The sequence below is a fragment of the Chlorocebus sabaeus genome, chromosome 11, assembly GCF_047675955.1.
Source record: "Chlorocebus sabaeus isolate Y175 chromosome 11, mChlSab1.0.hap1, whole genome shotgun sequence".
NCBI classification, from domain to species: domain Eukaryota; kingdom Metazoa; phylum Chordata; class Mammalia; order Primates; family Cercopithecidae; genus Chlorocebus; species Chlorocebus sabaeus.
The window spans coordinates 54,419,987-54,440,984 of NC_132914.1; the positions used below are offsets into that span (position 1 = coordinate 54,419,987).

General features: G+C 47.2%; 1 protein-coding gene across 1 annotated transcript; it reads right to left on the minus strand.

Moving 5' to 3' along the window:
* Positions 1 to 2,517: 2,517 nt before the first annotated feature.
* Positions 2,518 to 15,263, minus strand: SDR9C7 (short chain dehydrogenase/reductase family 9C member 7). The gene is made up of 4 exons (XM_008003721.3): positions 13,707 to 15,263; positions 9,957 to 10,215; positions 9,121 to 9,284; positions 2,518 to 3,939 (listed from the first exon to the last, which is right to left on the minus strand). Exons 1-4 carry the CDS (start codon positions 14,005 to 14,007, stop codon positions 3,722 to 3,724), a joined length of 942 nt encoding a protein of 313 aa, XP_008001912.1. The 5' UTR covers positions 14,008 to 15,263; the 3' UTR covers positions 2,518 to 3,721.
* Positions 15,264 to 20,998: the final 5,735 nt, after the last annotated feature.

Below are 20,998 nucleotides of genomic sequence, written 5' to 3' on the forward strand. Positions count from 1 at the left end.
ATTGAATGGATAATGTGTGGGAAATACTAAGCACAGTGCTTGGACTGAATAAATGTCCAATAAATACCAATTATTTTTATTTCTATTACTTTATTGTCACATTTCTCTTATCAGGTCTAGACTTGCACCCCTTCAATCCAGTTCATTCCTATTCATTCCTCAATGGCAGCAAAAGTGGTCTTTTTGAAAAGTAAGCAGCCTCAAAATGAATCTATAGTGACAGAAACACATCAGTGGTTGTCTGGAGCCAGGGTGGAGAGGAGGGATGATTAACTGCAAACAGGTACAAGGGAACCATCTAGGATGAGAAAAACATTTTATATTTTGACTGGTGGTGGTTGTACAGGTGTATTCATATGACAAGACTCATCAGACTGTATACTTAGTTGGATGCATTTCTTTTAATACAAACTTTACCTCAATAATGTTGATTAGAAAAAACAGTAAGCAGCCTCCCTAGTCATCTATTACATTATTATATTTTCTTTTCTCCACAGCACTTATCAGTATATAAAATTATTTCATTCACTTTGTTATATGTCTATTGGCCAACCCCTCCCTCCATTAGAATATAAACTCTTTGAGGGCAAGGACTCTGTCTTATACCCCACTATAACTCTAGAATCTGGAACCACGTTTAGCACTTAGTAGGAGCCTGATAAACTCTTCTTGACAGACTGACTAATGATTAAAGTCCATTAATGGTTCTACCTCCAAATTATATATTGATTTTACCTATTATCATCATTCCTGCTAACACCATTTCAGCTTAGGGCACTATCATCTCTTGCCTGGATTATGTGATGGCCTTCTTGCTTCCACCATTGCTCTTTCAGTCTCCACGGAGCCCCCCAGTGATCTTTTAAAATTATAAATCAGATCACATTACTCCCCTACTTTAAAAATGGAGATAAAAATGATTAAGAAGCTGAATAAATGAACAAGAAAAGGCAATTCAAAACTCCAGGAAAATACAAAAGTTATGTAAGAAAGGTCATGGTCCTAATATGAAATCAACCAAAATGTAACTCTGGAGCATATATGAATCTCAGCTCATAAGTTCAAAAAATACCTCAGCTATTAATGATGAGGTGGAGAGATGGCCCTCAGACCAAAAAATTAAGACTTTTATCTTCTAAAAGTTGCCACTTTAGTGTCTTCTGTTCCAGTCTACATGCCCTTTATATCTAGCAAATTTCTACTACCTTCCTGCCATGGTGGGACACATGAGTCTCCTGTGAGGTCATCTGGAGCCTCGGCTGCCTAAACGTACAATGTAGCTGTGACTCTTGAGTCTTGTCACCTTGCCATGGTGTGACCCCACGGTGCTTCCAGAAAGTGAGCCCTGGTCCCTCCCTTTCTGGGAACCCCAAACATGACCTTCTTCTCTAATCAGAGTGAATCTCTTTGTCATAGGGGAAAGTCTATGTTTCTCTGAGTCATTTGGTACACCCATAAGTCACATTCTGTTTTACTTCTTTCCCCAAACTCTATAATTTTTCTAAATATATTAGGGTTGGGGGAGACTAAAGCTGGAGAAAGTGCAGGAAATTTGTATGTTTTATCCCATCAAACATCTCACCCTAGGTAAAGAAGTACCAAATTGGCTATCCATTTGAATGGAAGAAGGGGACATAAAAAAACAGGGAGGAATGAAAAAGTGTAAATTATCATCTCAAAATATTAGCTAGCCAATTTCCCCTTAGTAGATTTTTGTGTCTTCAGAAAATTTATTTTTGACCTTTGTTCAACCCTCTCAAGAGCACAATGTCTGAGTTTTGCATTTTCCAAGGTGGTAGGCATTGTGACTGATTTCCCAACATCCCATCTGTCCCGTGATTAATCTAAGCAATTCATAGCAATTTACCTCTTTGTCAGGGGTGGATAAGCTTAAACCAATTTGGGCCAATGAGATTCAAGGAGACGTGTGATGAGGGCTCTAGGAAAGAAACTTCTTCAATCTTGAATGCTGCGGAAAGGCAGGCTCTTTCTTCTTCTTTAAGTTGTGAATGAGGAAATGTAGAGTTCTCTTTGCCTGGCAGTCACACCACAATAACAAAGGGTAAAGCAAAAACTGTGGGTAGCAGAGCAAAGAAGTAGAAAGAGCCTACAGCCTTAATGCCATCGTTCAGCCACTGAGCCCTGCCCTCATTCTTCATTGTCTAAGCCAGTTGGTTTTTCTGTTACTTGTGAGTTGGCTTTTCTGTTACTTGTTGTTGAGTGCATTCTATCTGATTTAGAATTTGGTGCCAGGAATAGAAGTGCTAAAACTGTAGTGAGTTGCACGGTAGCTCCCCAAAGATATATCTATAAGCTAACCCCTGGAACCTGTGAGTGTTACCTTATTTGGAAAGAGTCTTTGCAGATATACCTGGATTATATTTTATTATTTTCAGATGTTGAAGAGACCCAACTTAAAGATATTTTAGTTAAAAAAATAACATTTGACCTTTATTACATGACCATTTATCAAGATCAAAAAAAGTCTTTTCAATAGAACTTCATATGATCCAGGAGTTTAAGTCTTTTTTTAAAAAATTAGTTCAATGACTTATTTGACAGTGTTACTAACTTCAGAAATGGATTTTCCTATAACTGTAAAAGAATCCTGGTCTGGGAGTCTGAACGCCTCATTTCTATCCTTGTCTTAGTTACTAAGCTGGAGGCTTAGGTAGGTCACTTCCCCCTCTGAGTGTTAAGTTACTTATTCTATGGAATAAGTGGCTCCCAATTGCTCAGGTGCATCAGAATCTTCTAGGTCCTTGTTACAAATACATACTTCTGGGTCTTGTCTCAGTCCTACTGAATCAGATTTTCTAATATTGGTGCAGGAGTCTGTATTTTTTAATTCACTGGGTGATTACAAGGTACAGCCAATTTTTTGAAGTATTGGATGAACACCTCCAGGGTCCTTCATAGCTCTAAAAATTTGTATTCTGTTTTCTATTCCTTCTATCATTGTTTGTCCTAACTAAGCTACTAGATATTGTGCTAAAACAAAGCAAAGCAAAACACAAAATAAACAATAAATAACCAAGACCATGGTTTAATCATCTTTATATTCCTCCAGCACCTACAAAGTGCCTGGTAGGTAGTAGGTGCTCAATAAATATTTGAAAAATTACTCAATGGTGATTAAATAAATGAATTATTTCATGTGGATCCCAATCACCTATAGATATAAGAATCTAAAAAGAGAGAAAATATTTTAAACTTTTGTCTGATGTAATCTTGCACTCCCTATCTGCCCTACTATGTACTTCAGTGATGGGTTATGTGAATGAAGTCATGCATATTGAGGGACCCAGTAGGAAGGTGGTTAGATTCTCCTGGAGGCAAGATTATCCCACAGTATTTCTCAGTGGCAGTGATAACTGAAAGGGGCTTATGAATCCTCAGGAGCTGGTTTTCTTCTCCATGACTTTTCCAGGACCAGAAAAAGCCATATCCTGACTGGGTGACAGATGTCCTTGGAGCCATTGCTGCAGATCGCTGAACTTGCAAACACCACCTCAGGTTTCTGTGTGGTCCCAGAGGGTGGGAAGAGGCATTCATCTTCTGTTAGAAGTTACTGGTAAATTCAACAGCAGTGGGTGTCAGCTGAGCCAAGCGTCCTTTGCAGCCAGTGTCCCCAGGATATCTGATACCACCTTTTGTGACCCCACCGTCCTTCCTTCCACCCCCACTTCTAGGCTCCACTGACCCATTGAGCCTCCCCAGTTTAGACACTGTCCGCTGGCCTTGGAAGGTACCGGCTCAGGATGAAATCTGTCACAGGGGTGGGCAACTTAGCCAGGGGGATGTAGAGGAGTTTGGCATCCAGGCCAGGGTTGTAGCGGATGCGAGGGCTCCGGGAAACAATAGCATGCTCCATGCTGTTGATGACATCTCTGACTCTGGGCTCTGCCACCTGCATTATGTTTTTTAACTTGTCAGTATCTGTTTGAGGGCAGAGAGTGGAAAAAGGCTCTGTTATTCTTCATAAAAGATGATTTCTTCTGAATTCTGTCCAACTACCGTTTCCATGAGATCCCTGATCTAACATTTCAGACAGGTCTGCCACACCCTCCAGGTGGTCCCTTATACAAACACACATTTATAAGACTATTATAAATAATCTTAGCCTGGCCAACATAGTGAAACCCCATCTCTACTAAAAATATGAAAATTAGCCGGGCATGGTGGCACATGCCTGTAATCCCAGCTACTCAGGAGGCTGAGATACTGAATCACTTGAACCCAGGAGGCAGAGGTTTTAGTGAGCCGAGATCACACCATTGCACTCAAGCCTGGGCAACAGAATGATATGCTGTCTCAAAATAAATAAATAAATAAATAATCAATCTTATTTATCTTCCTGAATTCAACAATTGTGCATTGAGTTCCTACTATTGCATTAGACTGGTGATGAGAAGAACTGTGAGCATTCTTAAAACTGTGCCACTTATTAGTTATATTACCTTGAGCTTAAACTTTTATTATCTGTAAAATGGAGATAATACTATCTTTCCTGAAGTTTGGGCATAGTGGCTCGGGCCTGTAATCTCAGTACTTTGGGAGGCCAAGCCAGGTCGATCACCTGAGGGCAGGAGTTTGAGACCAGCCTGGCCAATGTGGTGACATCTCCTCTCTACTAAAAATACAAAAATTAGCCGGGCTTGGTGACACCTGCCTGTAATCGCAGCTACTAGGGAGGCTGAGGCATGAGAATCACTTGAACTCAGGAGGAGGAGGTTGCAGTGACCCAAGATCGCACCACTGCATTCCAGCCTGGGCAAGAGTGAGACTCCATCTCAGAAAAAAAAAAAAAAAGTCTGTCTGGAGAATACCAAAAGACGATTAATAGCAGGGTAGACACTGGGGGAGTACAGAATAGCAAACATGATGGGAAGACAGTCTTTTTTTTTCCTTCTATGTACTTCCTAGAGTTCCCACATTTAAACAAAAACATGCAGGAGAAAATATTATTTAAAAATAGTAATACTGCCCCTACCTCGGTCATAAGATCATTGGCCATTGTGGACTCAAATAATTTAAGGAATAGACAAGCACCTCATGGGGCCCTCACAAATGTGAGGGGCTGTTCTGTTTGCATTGGCACCCAGGAGTGGAGATGGGGACAGAGACCCCAGGTGGTACAAGTCTGCCAAAGCTCATGACATAAATAGGAGAAGGGCCACACCACACACCCACCAGGCCCTCATGTGCATCCTCACCCAAGGACAGAGGGATTCATGCTTCACTGAGAGCCCTGAGGACTCCAGAGAAAATGGTGCTTCAAAGTCAGACTGCCCTGATGAGGGATGAAAACTTGAAAATGGAGAGGAAGCCAAAGCTGCCCTGACTTTGAGAATGGTCCAGGCAGGCAAGGACTTCACCCACTCGGGGCCAGGATCCTTGTGGGTGGTTGGTGAGAATGGGGCAGTGTCACTTCAGTCCCCTTCACCCCAGACTCTGAGAAACTCCATTTTCTGTTTCCTGGAAAGAAAACTGATGCAGGGAAAAAGCCAAACTACATTTTGGGATCTCAACAAGAGCCACACTAACTTAAAGCCAGACTGTCCATAAGGCAGTAATGTCTTGGGAAACCACACCCTGACCTCTGACCATAGAGCTGGCACAGAGGCCACCAGCAGCAGGACTGAGGGCCGAAGGAATCGTTCAGGATGTCCCAGGGGCTGTCTCTGCCAACTCGGAGCCAGGGAAACCTTTGTGGGCTGAGGAGGTGGAGCAAGCTGACGTGGTGAGATGGGCTGGGGACTGGGTTCTGAGAGGTGGGGAGGGCTTACACAGGCAGTGGGGTGGAAGAAGGTACCCCACACACGGGAAAGGGTATAAGGCACCTGCTTTCATTGTTTTCTCAAATAGATATTAGCTGCCATTTAGTGCTGGGCACCCTGCTAGGCATGGAGTGGGAAGGGAGACTGAAGGACCCATCCGGCCTGCCACAGCAACTTGCTGAGTTTGTACCCAGTGATGCTCTAGGACTACTCCTAAATATCTCTTCTGTCTGTCACACAGCCACCCCCCACCCCCAGAACCACCATGACTTAGAACTTCATGTCTTTATCATTCCTTCGCTGGGTTTCTGCAGTAGTCTCCCAGGTGGTCTTTTTATCCTTCCCACAGTGACACAAATCTGATCCGCCGTTTCAGAGCCATTTACAAGGCTCTCTAATGCCTTTAGGATAAGAGCCATGCTCCTTAGTATAGCAATCAAAGCATTTTATGATCTGACTCCTAATCTCTCCCCTCCTCAATCACCACCCACAGCACTCCTGCCAGACTATAATGGCAATGGCAAAGGTTTGTTCAGCTCTTACCGTGGCAGAGCTGAGTATTCTGCATTTCTGTTTAAATCTCCTAACAATCCATGAGAGAGGAATTGTACTTTATAAATGGATAAACAAGTTTGGAGAGCTGTACAACATGATTAGGGGGACTGCTGGAATACAAGCCTGAATCTGCACTACCTCTAAAAGCATACAATGCTACGTCAGGTCACCAAAATGTTGCTCACACCCTTCCTCTTGTGTAAAACATCCACCATCTCTTTCCCTGTTGGTATACTCCTATTCATCCTTCAAAACTCACTAAGGCATTAACTGTCACCTCTGTAAGGCTTCTGTGACAGCGGAGTGAAGTCTGCACTGCTGCTTGTTTTGTACGCATGTACATTATTGCAAGATTCTTCATGTGGTGGTGTATTTACTTTCACATCTTCCCTGCTAGTTTCCCGGAGACTGTCTCATCTCTGTATCCCAATAAACACTGGGCAACTGAAGCGAAAATTCTGGTATAACCACTTGGGAAAACGTTTATCTAAGTGTAGTTGACCACTGCCTGAAAATTTTCCTCTGAAATTATGGTGTGGACTACAGGTGAATTGGCCTAACATATTTTATAAGCCCAATCCTTACTATTCTTTAGTATAACAATACCAGTTTCTGGACAAGGTTTTGTTGCCTTTATACATATTCTTCCATGAACCACACTAAAGATGCTACAAGCACTCTTCACCCTGAGTGCTTACTTAGAAAATGACTTTGTGAGGTTTCCAGACACTGGCTGAATTCACTTTGCCCCAGCCTCAGAGCAGCTCCACAAATAATTTGAACTACTCTTTGCTAAGAATGATCACACAGAGGATAAATATTCTTCCCCCCACACACTAACATCTACCCTCCTTGCTCCCAACGGCAGCACATTTCCCTTTGGGGACCTATGCCTCCCCAACACCGTGTCCATTGGTCTGGGCAGAGCACATGGCCCAGCCTGAGCCAATCACACCTTCACATTCCCCTGGGCGCAGTGACTGGTTTAGGGTTGGGTGCATCTTGTAGTCCCCTATGATGTGGCCACCATAGGTCCTCCAAGTCAGAGTGTACATTAGGACTTTTGGGAGAGGTACTGGAAAGAACTCTCCTATTTTCCCAGCAGACCTCACCCTAGGTGGAGGTGAAGAGATGCTGCAGTTATGCGGCTCCCACAGGGGAGAGAGCTTAGAGATTGGAGTCAACGCAAAAGAAGCAGAGCCAAGAAATGGGTGAAACCAGGTCCTAGCAACATCATTTGCAGTCTGGGTCAGGTTGTACCTGAAGCTTATCTTGCTCAACTTTTTAGTCAGGTGAGGCAAGAAATTCCTTTTCTGCTTAAATAATTAGCACTGGATCTTCTGTCACTGAGTAAGTCCCAACTAATGTAAATCCTTAGACATTTTCTTCTCACAGAATCCTAACATGTCTAGCACTAAAAGATGAATTTATCTAAGGGGTACCCCAAACGTTTTTCCCTGAGGCTTCCCAAATCAATGAATGAATGACACCTCCATCCACCATATTCTTCAAGCTGTAAAGCTAGCACTCACCCTTGATGGCTTCCTCTCCCTCACCCCTTAATCCTCAGTGTGCTTTGATGCTCTAATTTATTCTGTATACTCCAGCTACCTCCCATTGCTTCCCACCTGCTGGTTTCTTTAAAGTTCCCCAAATGGAGTTTTCTGCCTCAGAGCCTTCCTGCAGAAAAAAAGTCCCTTCTTTCCCCTTCCCAGCAACACCTAACTCTTATTCCTCCTCAAAGTCAACTCAGAGAAGCTTTCCCCTTCACCACAATCTGAATTGGGACCTCAACTTCCCACTTCATTCTTCTTTCACAACCCTGTTTCTCCTCTGTTGCACTTATCCACATCTACCATGAACACATGTGTTTTTATTAATGTTTGTCTCCCCTACTGGGCCATAAGCTACAGGCAGTGAGGGGCAGGCACACCGCTATGTCCGCTCCAGTTCTCCAGCCCCACACATGCTTGGGACATGGCAGCCTTGCATGTTTTGTATTACTGATTCAAAACAAAAATAAAAAACAAAAATGCAGTAAAGTGTGTATCTATTAAGTGAAAAAAATGGCCGTCTTGGCTTTGTGCTCTGTTGACGTATGATGTCCAGCAGACAACTTTCGCAGCACAAAGTATTGGGGCAGCAGGATAAACAGCTGCCATGTCCCACCTCTACCCTCCAAAAACACCAATGATTCACAGGAGACCCTCAGCTCAGGGAGAGAAAGAGAGCTGCCTAGAGACCCTCTCTTTTAAATCCCCATGTGCTCATTTTCTTCTTTATTAACAAGCACTCGGAATGTGCAAAGCACTTCACACATACTAACCCTCATAGCAACCCCATGAAGGAGGCACTATCTATCTTTAGCTCCATTTTGTAAATGAGAAAACTCAGGCATGGGAAAACTAGGTAATAGGCCCAAAGTCTCCTAGCTGGTAAGTAGTAGAGCCAGGATTTGAACCCAGGCAGTCTGGCTCCAGCAGCCATGCTCTTGATCTCTTCACTATATTTATCTCAGTACATTTTCACCTGATTCCCCTGCATCATGATGCTGTGTGGGCAGGTGCCAGGAGTGGGCCGAATTGCCCTTAACTCCCCACACCACTCCAGCAGTGATGATTCTGCTGCTTGCTCTCTATTCTCAAACCCCAGCTCTGCCACTGTGTGACCTTGGGTCCTGAACTCCTCTGCATTTTGTCTCACCATCTGTAAATGGAAAGCCAGCTAATGACCCCAAGACCCACTCGCCCCCCTTAGAGACCCCTCTCCTGCCTCAGGAACTTACAGTTACGGAAATACTCCTCTCCATAGCTGTCCCGGGTCTCCTGAGGCAGCCTCTCCCAAAGCTTTCGCATGCGTGACTCCAGGTTCTCCTTGCCCAGAATGGCTGTCCGGTAGTTCCCTGGCTCAATGATGCAGACCTTTACCCCAAAGTAGTGGAGCTCACGCCTGGGAAAGAAGAGTTGTGCTCAGTCTGGGTCTCAAGATGACAATCATCAGGGAGAGTCACCTCTGGATGGGCTTGTCTTTCAGGAACCTAGAGATGCCTCCCTCACCCCCTGTGCATGGCCCTGGCATTGCCTTTATGCAAATAAGCCCTTCCTTAGGTACTCAGCCTTTTCCCAGACTGGCCCAGCAGTCTCTGGGCAATTTGCATTAGGCATAACCGACGGGAAGAAGTCAATAGAGAATCTAGGCCAAGCCTTACCTCCCACCAGGTCCCTCCCATTAGCAACTCCTCACTCAACACCCACATGGTGAAGGGTGTGGGTCTACACAAGACCTGCATGCTCCTCTAAAGACCTCCAGAGGGGACCTCTCCTCCGGGTCTGTCTGTCTTATGGGGGACTCTCCCTCCTCCTCTCACAGGCCCAAACAGGGTTTCACTCACCCTGGTGCTGCTCAAGGGAAGGCCCACCTGATGCCTCGTATTTTCACCCTACCTCTTCTCCTCATACCTTCTCTTGGTCCTTGGAGAAAGCACCTTGAGGTCTAACCTTCCTTCTGCTATTGTGTTAGCTTCCTGTCTGCAGAATTCCCCTGCCCACAAGCTGTCACTCCCAACCCTCTCTAACCCCCGGGATTTCCACCTGGAGTGGTTTAGTACCAGGGCCCAGTTACCTGATGCTGTCAGAGAAGGCCTCAACGCCAAACTTGGAGACGCAGTAGCCACCACCGATGACAGCCACAAGACCACCACAGCTGGACATGTTGATAACCCTGCCCCGGGCTCTCTTGACCATGGGCAGCATGTGAAGGGTCACTTCGATCAGTCCCACCAGGTTCACATTAATCACTTTCACAAAGTCCTCCTTGGTCAGCCATTCGTTGGGACCACTGGGCAGGCCCACACCAGCATTGTTCACCAGGGCCCAGAGGCCTGGGGGTGAGATAGAGAACCACATAGAAATCATCAGTGGGCCTGGGAAAGAACCAAGGTTTGCTCCCCACTGGCTCAGTGCCTTTAAGGATGGTTGAGCAGGTGCACAAGACACAACCCAGTCAGGCTATAACATAAAAGAAAGGTGTATCTTTTACTGATTCATTTTCCCTGAAGGGACACTTTTTCCCAATTCAAGTAAAGTCTGCCGACTAGCTGGCACTCTGTGCCAGCTACAATCAAGGTGTTAGCTAATAGCATTTCAGCTATAAGCGTTGGGATAAGAGTTTCATTTTCATACCAATGAATTAGTGTTTAGATCCCTTCCCCATCATGCTTCTCCCTCTCTATTCACTTAAGTATAACCAACTGCATTTCACATACTACCAAAATCAATCCATTCATTCATTCATCCATCTTTACACATTTATTCATGCATGTATCTAGTCTGTGACAATTGTAGGGTGAAGAAGGCCAGGTGCAGTGACCCACACCTGTAATCACAACCCTTTGGGAGGCTGAGGTGGGAGGATCACTTGAGGCCAGGAGTTTGAGACCAGCCTGAGCAACAGAGTGAGACTCCCGTCTCTACAAAAAAGAAAAAAAATTAGTTAGGTGTGGTGGTATGCACCTGTAGTTCTAGCTACTGGGAGACTGAGGTGGGAGAATCACTTGAGCCCAGGTTACCGGTTACCTTGTTCAAGGTTACAGTGAGCTATAATGGTGCCATTGCACTCCAGCCTGGGTGACAGAGTGAGACCCTGTGTGTGAAAATAAAATGAAATAAAATGATATGAAATAAAATAAAGTAAAATACAAGGTAAAGGAGACATAACAACAGAGCGTTTTATCCCTCCAGGAACTCACAAGCCTAGAAGGAAATAATAATATTTATAAATAAATATATAAATTATTTAAATAAAATAATTATGGAAAATGTGATGAGGACTGTCTTTGAGATATTTCAATTAGGTTGGTACAAATGGAAAGAAATAATGCTAAGTGTGGTCATTCAACTTTGCAGGGGCCCAGGGTTGAAGAGCGTCAGGTCCAGTCCTGGTTTTACCTCCAGCCTTGAACAAGTCACTTCCCTCTCTGGGCCTCAGACTCTTCATCAGATTGGACTAAAACAGTTGCTTGACTGTATTTTGCAAGCCTTCTAGCAGGAGGAAAAGGCAGGAGAAGCTCTCCTTTCATTTGTTTTACATATTGGAGTTCCAAAAAAATTCCACCAGATGCTAAAGATACACTGGAGACCCCTCTAAACACTGCTCAAGGACCCCTTCCAGCTCCTTCATGCAAGGATTCCCCAAGTCCTACTGCCCTGGTGATTCCCCTGACAGACCCAGCCTCAGCAGCCCCAGGATACTCTGCAGGCGCATCTCACTGTCTCCTGAGGGCAGGTCTCAACACAAACATAAATCCTAGTCCACCCCTCCCTCTAGGGCCGGGGTCCCCACCGAAGCCATGCCCCTACCCAATCTCCCTGCCTTTGTGCATTCAGGAGCAATGAGAAAGCACACAAGAACTTCCTCTCCCATCCCCCTACCCACCCCAGTTCCCGGTGCTTCGTAGGCAAGGATATTGCCCAGTGGCTTAGGCAAAATAATGGTCCCCCAAAGATGTCGCCAGCCTCATTATCTCTGGAACCTGTGAATCTGCTGGATTACATGGGAAAGGGGAATTAAGGTTGCAGGTGGAATGGAGGTTGCTAATCAATTGTCCTTAAAGTTAGGGAGGAAGTTAACACAGGGAAATTATCCTGGATTAAACTGGTGAGCCCAATATAATCACGAGTCCTTCTAAGTGGAAGGAGGCAGAAACCAGAGAATCAGAGAGATTGAGAAAAGTGTGAAAAAGACTGGGCTCAACATTGCAGGCCTTGAAGATGGAGGTAGCAGGCCAGGAGCCAGGGGATGTCAGCTGCCTCTGGAAGCTGGAAAAGGCAGAGACGGATTCTCCTCTACAGCCTCCAGAAGGAACACAGTTCTGCTGACTGATTTTAGATCAGTGAGGCCCATTTTGGACATTACTCCTCCGGAACTACAAGATAATATGTTTGCATTGTCTTCAGACTGTACAGTTGTGTTGTTACAACAGCAACAGGAAACTAACATGCTAAGTGAGGTATTAAGGCAAGTGGCTCAAGGCTGAATGTAGGGAACTGGTTGAGACAGCCTGCTGAAGACAGAGGCTCACTCTTGCTGAATTACTAATTAATTAGCTCACCCGAAAACTATTTATTGAGTACCTTACTAGGTGCCAGACATTATTCTAGGTACTAAGGATGCACAGTAAATAAAAGGGACAAAAATCCTTGTCCCCAGGAAGCTTTATTCTAGGAGGAAACAGACAATAAATAAGTAAAATCTATTGTACATTGACTAGTGATAAGTGCCAAGGAGAAGAATCAAGCAGAGAATTACTGTCTGGATCCCCCTGGCTCCAGGGCTCTGTTGCCCTGACCTGTGCATGGGCTCCAGACTAGTTCCTTTAGGAGGGAGGACTTCCTCTAGTCTGCTGCTTCTGCAACCCAGCCATCCTGTTCCTCCTGTTCCTGGGCCCACACCCTGTGTGCTGCAAGTGCATGAGGCAGGTCCCCACGCAGTCCTGGGCCAGCCCCAGTCCACAGCTTCCTTTCCCGATAGGAACAGCCACTCTGACGTACATACTTGCCCTGAAGTCAAACCAACACCCACCATGATGTCAAGAAGAGACCAGATCTCTTTCTCCCCTGCCTGACATAGTCAAGGAGAGAAACTGCACCCCCTCATGGGATCCAACCTCCTGTCTCATTCCCCCTCCCCCTTATCCTGATCCCAACAAGAAATGTGCTTATATTTCCCCAGGAGCTGATGGTTAGGGCTGCTGAAACCTCAGAGAGGCACATCCTATTTTTTTTTTTTTTTTTTGAGATGGAGTCTCGCTGTCACCAGGCTGGAGTGCAGTGGCGCAATCTTGGCTTACTGCAACCTCCGCCTCCAGGGTTCAAGTGACGTTCCTGCCTCGGCCTCCCGAATAGCTGGGACCACAGACACATGCCACCACACCCAGGTAATTTTTGTATTTTTTAGTAGAAATGGGTTTCACCATGTTGGCCGGGATGGTCTCCATCTCTTGACCTCATGATCTTCCTGCGTCGGCCTTCCAAAGTGCTGGATTTATAGGCATGAGCCAACATGCCCGGCCAGGCATGTCCATTTTTAGAGGTTTGGACACACAGAACACATCTTCCCCCCTCACTTCCTATTGAGACCTCTTTCCTGTCTCTCTGAGTTTCCAGGACAGAAAACTTCCTTGGGAAATCACCCCTTCATGTGAACAGGCCAAACCATGCAGTGGCTTCCAACCAGATTGAAGCAGGAGCCTTTCCTATGTCACCCCTCCCACCCCATCTGGACATCAGGGTCTCTGATACTGTCAGATGCTTCGGGAGAGAGGAAGAGGAAGAAGGAGAAACCAAGAAAGTCAAAGAATGTAATTCGCCCCACCTTGCTCGCCCACTTGGTCCCTCAACCACTGGGCCGCCGCCTTGATGCTTTCACTCTTGGTGACATCCAGTAGGGTGGTCTGCAGCCGATAGGAGGTATCCTGCTGAAGTTTCTGGGCTCCCTCCTCAGTGAAGCAAGCAGCCAGCACCCGCATGCCCCGATCAACTAGCTGTTTGGCCAGCAGGTTCCCGAAGCCAGAGTCACAGCCTGTGATAAAGACGTACTTCTCCGAGAGGTTGCCAACCAGATTGCAGTTCTTGAACCAGCGGTACATAAATGAGAGGTCTGTGAGGGCCGCCATAGGGCAGGAGAATGTGATGGCCAAGAGGGAGTGGGCTCAGGAGACAGCAGGGAAGAAGCTGGTCCTCTGAGCCCTAGCAGGCAGTCTACAGGAAACCACCTGGAAGAACTCACCTCCCTCCCACAGCTTGCAACAAATCTAGGTCCCTGGGTGAGCCACGCTGTAATTTTTATAGGTGGATGCATCACCACAGCAATTAGCTCAGATGCAAGAAATTCAAGTCCAACCTGAAGCCTTGTCACCTCTGACAGCACTGGTGGCTGCCTCCTTCTCTCCCCCTGCCCTGATGGGTAAAGCTGCCAAGAATGGGAAAGAAGCCACTGGCAATGTTGGTGATGAGTGGTGGTTCACCCAGGTGGTGTAAGGGAGGCAAATGAAAAAGGAGGACTCACCCCAGACAGCTCCCCTAGAAATCCTGTCGCCACCCTACCCCCAACCCAGCCTAGGGATTTTGGTCTCCAGAGATCAAAATCTTTTGTAATGAGTGCAGGTATGTAAATAAGTTTAAGTTTTATTTTCAGGGAAAATACTCAAGACAATTTTATTAATGTAAAACAAACAACATTAGTTCTGTACCTTCCAAACCCCAAGAGAAACAAGTTGCAGGTCGTCAGCTCTCTGGAATTCTTAGGTAAGTCTCCACCAGGAGAGAGGATGAAAAGCAATGGATTTCTCCTAAGGTGGATGTACCTCCACTGTCCTGAGGCTAGTGGCAGCAGGGCCCTCCTATAGGGGAGGCTGGTGATGTGAAACTTAGCCACCAGAAAGCAGAAAGACCTGGGGGACTCAGGCCTGACACCCCCTGGGGATGATACTCAGGCCATCAGTGACTGGCCCTGGGCAAGATGATGAGGTGGGATCATGAGTTCACTGGGCAGCTGAGGGAATTGTCTGGGCAGAGGCCTTGACTGTAAGAGGGGATGAGATATAGGAGGAGCAGAGAACTGGGGCCAGAGACATAGAAAATTCTCTGGGTCGGGACTTGGAGGAGAAGAGATTCTAGGCAATTTAGCAAATAATTTACAGAAAACTAAGAGGGAAGGTGGTAAAGGAAAGGAAATAAGGAAACCAGAGGTGTGAGTAGTGAGGGGCCACACCCAGAATTTCATAAGATGCAGGGGAATGATGCTGGAGCCTCCTGTGATTCTTTGGATCAACATCTAGGGTCACCATCCCTTGGGATGAGCCTGGTCTCAGCTCACACCTTCATGGCTTAGAGAGTCTGATACAGAAATGGGACCACAAAGTTCTCTAGTGTGAAGGAACAAAGGATGTATCTCTGTGATCCACCACTTGCCAAGTCTGATGAGCGTAGAATCACATAAAGCAGGTGTCACCTTGGGAAAGCCCTGCAGGGTTTGGTCATTCCTTAACAAAGTAGTGGGGGGGGGGCAGATTATGAACCCACCCTTGAAGAGCAGACCCAAAACTTGTAGGGGATGGAAGTGGAAAATGGTAGAAAGCAAACTGCACCTACTTCATAACCACCTCGAGGCAGAGCACCTCCTATGTGGGATCTGGGAACCATCTCCCAGTGTCTGTCTGCCTCCTGGGTGAATGAACAGAGAAGTCTTGGCTGGGAGAGGTCAGACCATGTCACTCAAGGACTGAGCAGACCTGGGGCAGTGGGTATCCCAGTTCTTGAGGACACAGGTGAGGTCCAGGAGTTGGCTCCAAACCTAGAATAAGGATAACTCAGAACTGCTCCAGCGCAGGCCTGGGCCTGACTCAGCACCTCCTGGGCCTCTGTGCTGGCAGTGTTCCCCTGGTCTCAAACTAAACACACAGTCCATGAGGGTGTGGGGTGTGAGGGCTGTAGGACCACATAGAAGGCTCTTCCTCCCAGGGCTAGAAATGCCTTCCTCTCTCAGATGACAGGACTCCTTGCTGAGCTGGCCCCTAAGGTCTGGTAGGTCAGGTTGGTAGCTGCACTTCCCATCCCCACCCCATGCACACAGGTATCTCAGAAGAGAGGAGCTCTCTCCTCTGTCAGGCCATTTCCCTCCAGTGGGAGAGCACAGACTCTGAGGGCCAAGACACACCCTGATGAGGTAGACAGGAGGAAGAGCAGGTGTGGGCTCACCTACCCCCAGTTGCTCAAGACCTTCCACAAATGTGGATTCTTCAGGGTGACAGGTGGGCCATGAGGCTCAGGGCCCAAGGAAGTGGGATGCCATTATCTGTGATTGGGTCTCCCTTCCTAAGCAGCAAAATGTGGTTCTTTCCTCCTAATATCACCGGAGTCCTGAATAACATCCCCGGAGAGACCTAGAACAGAGGTGAGGGAAGTGAGGTATAAGACCCTGGCCTTGAGAGCTCCCTCCCACCACTCTATTTCTCACCCCATGAAACAGTACCCCTCCCAAATGCAATGACGTTAAAGTGAGGGCCGGTCACTGAGTGCTACAAAGAGGTTGCTTGAGAGAAGAAGAGGACTCAGGTGCCCCAGGGAAGGGATCTGGGGCCTGCCAGTGCCTTAGTGACATGCCATTGCTTCCTTGTCCCTCTGTGTGCTCCTGTGATCCCAGGCTACTTGATTCATTCCTGGAAAGAAAACAATTGCCCCTCACCTTGGTGGCAGAAAGGGCTGAGACAGGGCAGGGATAATCCAACTTCTCTCTTCAATTTCCTCCTGAGTTCGTCCCTCTCATCCCCAGATCCCCAAGAAGGCACCTGCCTCCTCCTCCCTCTAGCTCACAGCCCATGTTCCCCTCAGACTAGAAGGCAACTTGCTGCACATGGCTGCACTTTTCAGCCTTTGCTCTAGAACAAAGGTAACCAGAGAAGCCCATGGTTTCAAGAAAGTCAAACATTGGTTCCTGTGTCTTCTGTCAGAATCCCTATTGAGGACACCATTGCCAGCCAGTGCCCCCAGAGCTGGCACCTGAGGTCTAGGGATCAGGCTGGCTGCCCTGTCACCCCACACCATGTCCATAGGTGTATTCAGAGGAGCCCTCACCCACTTCCTCCAGGCCATTTCCATCATGGGGAGAGTGTAATAGACTGGCCAGGTTGATGCACACCTGAGGAAGGTGCAGGAGGCAGAGAAGCTGTGGTCTGTGGATCCTTCCCCTCCTCACACCCTCCCATTGTGTAGACTCCTCAGAATTGATCAAAAGACTCAAAGGCAACAGGACACCTATGAGTGCCACTGGGTCCCATTCTTTAGCAGAACACCTTAGTTCTTTCCGCCTAATGTTGCCAGTCCTGAGTGATATCTCAGTGGAATTCTGTTGAGGGCATGAGGAAGAAGGTGGAATAGGCATCCAGATGACAAGAGAGCTCCCTCCCACCATGCCATTACTCTCCCCAGGACACATCATCTCACCCAGGTCACCCAACTCCACTCAACCATGCACCCCAGTCTTGGATTCATAGGGGCTTAGCCGGCCTTGGAGAGCCCCAGTGGAGCATGACGTCCATAGGAAGGTAGGCATGACACTCATGGGGAGGTAGAGAAGATTAGCATCTCAGCCAGCGGAGTAGTGAGTGCTCCATGCAGTGGGTCAACAAGGATATATTCATACTGCATTTTGCCCAAAGGCTTCTAGATGCTTTTCTGATGCCTGTTAAGGATCAGGAAAGATCCTTAATGTACTAGCACATCCCTTCCCTCCCATTTAGAGCTCTGAATTAGAAGGATAGTGTCTAAGAATTCCAGGCCCCCCAAATGATATGCCTCAAGTGTAATCTATCCATATTCCCCAGAGAGTGCCCCAACCTTCACCCGAGAAACATCTGTGCCACTCTAAGCTCCCTCAGCCTCTCTTTTTAAGATATCTGGACTCATAAATTGAAGGTCTCTACTAACAGCCTAAGAATATGAAAATCAACTATCTCTAAACCCAGCTGCCCATGAGCCCACTGTCTCTGACTTCACTTTCCTCTGCAAAATAATGAGGGGTTCAGATGAGGCAGTGGTCCCAATTATAGGAAACTTGGATGCTACCTTTATGTGAACAGTTGACCACATGGCACCCTGGGAATGGAGCTAAATGTCCTCACTTTGCTGGGGAGGCAGAGTCTGGAGGACAGACTCTCATACTGTTGGAGGCACTAATGATGGACCTAGACTTCCAGACAAGGATTTGTTTCTTGCCCCATTGTCCAGAACTCACTCATGGGATGTCAGAAACTTCTCCCCATAGGTCTCCTTGACCTCAGGGCTGACCTGGTCCGACAGCTCCTTGAGGTTCTGTAAATGCCTCTCAAAGCTTCTCATATTGGTCTTGAAGTGACCAGGTTCAATCACAGCCACCTTCACTTCAAAGTGGGAGAGCTCCCTCCTGCGTGGCGGACACACAGAAGGGCAAGGACTTCAGAGGTCTTGGGAGGCAAAACACAAAAAACAAAGAAACCTAATACAAACCCAGCATGCAACAGCAGTGGAAGAGGCTAGAAAGCTTGGAGAGTTGGGAAGGGCAGCAGATAGCAGATGAAAGTTATGATGGTGGCCTTGCCTCTCTGGGGTTTCCACATTTTACATACCAAAGCTTACTAGCCCTAAATCCTACCAATTCAAGAGCAAGGCAGCACCTCAGTGCTATCACTTCCTATGCCCTTCACATCCAATGGATCACCAGAATTCCCATATTCTACCTCCTCTGCAGTCCTCAGTCCCCTCCCTTCTTCTCCTGCCCCAGGAATCTCCCTGGCCTCTGAGCTGGGCGATGGCAGCTGTCCTCTAAGGAGCGTCCCTCTGCCTTCAGTCTGGTTCCCCACACTCACAGTCACTGGGCTCCCTGCAGTCAGTGGGTGTCTAGAAGCCGATTAGACCAAGGAGCTCCCCTGTGCAAATCCCTTTTTTTGGGGGATCCACTAACAACAGCATGAGGCACAGCTCCTGCCCAGGGCCTCCACCAGCCCACATGCACCCACCTGCCCAGCCTCCCCCAAGGCCTGGCACTGTGCTTCACCCCATAAGGCCACCACAGCACAGGCAGATGGCTGAGGCTCGCCCTGGACCTGGGCTGAAGACAAAAGTCATTCCCCCATTTCTGTTCAAGGCTGCCAGGTGGGGATCCTCAATCTTCAGCTCAGACCCCACTGCCAGGACCCTCCCCAGCTTAGGAGGCTGCCATGGCCAGCAGGACTGAATGGGTCACAAACCCTGTGAGAACTGGCAACAGTGATTCTGGCTCTCTTGCCCCTCTCTCAGGTGTTAGAGCTTTTAGGTCAGAGCTAAAACCTTGTTGTTGTCCTAAGCTGAGTTTATTGGGCACTCATCCAAGGGCCCAAACAGTATGTTGCATGGACTCAGATGCTCTCCCCATGCCTCCAGGGCCCAACAAATATCTCTCCAGGGGAGAGAGACAGAGACAGGAAAACAGGAAGACAGGAACAGGGTAAGAGAGAGAAACCAAGGGAAAAGGACAGAAGAGAAAGGAAAATGGAAGGAAGGAATAAGAAAAACACATGAGTAATTACTTTCTGCATCCTGGTTAGGAGAGACACGCCTAAATCCTAAGACTGGGGGAAGTTAGAGAACAGGCCTGCACTGGGCATCAGGGGACAAGCTATGCTACAACCTGCATCAATGCCAAGGCAATATCTGTCCTGGAAGAAAAGGTCACCCTGTGTACCTGGGTATCCCAAAGCTCACTGTGGACTGAATGACCAGAGCAGGAGGGGAGGAGGGAAAGGGGTCTTATGCCACACAGGTGTCCAGACTGTACTCTCTGCCCCAGGAAGTACCACTCTTTCCTCCCACCATCTCATAAGGCCACCTCTGCCCTATCCCCATAGTGCCCAGCCCATTTAGCTTTGGGGAAGACTCTACAGAAGACACAGGGGAGCAAACTAATAGCATGAAAGATCTGGAGTAGTCGAAGCCACAGAGCTATGGATTCCAGGCCAGCAGGGGCATGGGTGTGAGTGGATGGCAGCTGGGGGATACGGGAGACAGAGCTTGACCCTAGGAATATTGGAAAAACAATAAGGCCTGCAATGGTAGCCCTTCCCCCACTCAGAAAACTTTCCTGGACTTGAAAGAATGAGGATTCTTTGATTCAATAGTTTTACTTTTCTTGAATAGCACTGCTAAGCCTGTCAACAAACCTTGGTAGAGAATCATTACTCAGATGTTACTTATGCCAGGAAAAGTGGGTAACAAACTTCGGCATTCAACGATATAGAATCCCTTTAACAAATTATGGTCTGTCCACATGCTGGAATATGGAGACCTTGATTGTTATGTTGTGGAAGAAATTTGATGATGAAAATGCTGACCCCAGAATGCGTAAAGTAGAGGGAGATTAACCCTGGAGGCTGGGATTAGGGTGAATGTCGTTTCACTCCCATCCTCTTCTATCATTTCTCCAATGAGAAATCCTCTCTTACTGTCCTATCTATCCAATCTTATCCTCTACTATAATTTCTCCATGTTTTCCATTTACAATCAGAACAAAGCAATCAATGATCTCCCTTTCCCCAAAAGGAACAGGATTCATCACTCAGTGTTTGAGGTGGAGTCCCTTCAGCTCTCCAAGCCCCAGTGTCCTGGTGAGTCAAGTGGGGATCATCTTAAAGCCCTCAACAGGGACAAGTGTGAAGGAACCAGTAAGAGAATGCTGAGATCAGAAGCCTGGATCCTGCCCGGCCCCATCCCCGATGGTCTCATGCCAACTGTCAGGACCCCACATTCTCCAGAGACTGGGCTCTAACCACAGGCTGGACTCCTCTAACCCTGGGCCCAGCCACAGCCACTCTAGGACTTCTGCTCTGGAAAATGGAAAGCTCAAGCCCCTGAAAATAAAAGTCTTGGGAATGTTCCCAGTTAGCAGATACTAGGTCTTCCCTAGTGACACACAGAGAAGAGAAACAAACAGGCATGAGGAGGGATTGAGGTGGTACCTCTGTCCCCCACATGCTCCTTTGCCCACTGGGCAGGTGCAGCAATGCTCTCTGTCTTGGTGATGTCCGTGGTCACCATCTCCAGCCTGTCTGAAGCCTGGCCCTTAGCTGCTTGGCCCCCTTCTCTGTCCTACACGCA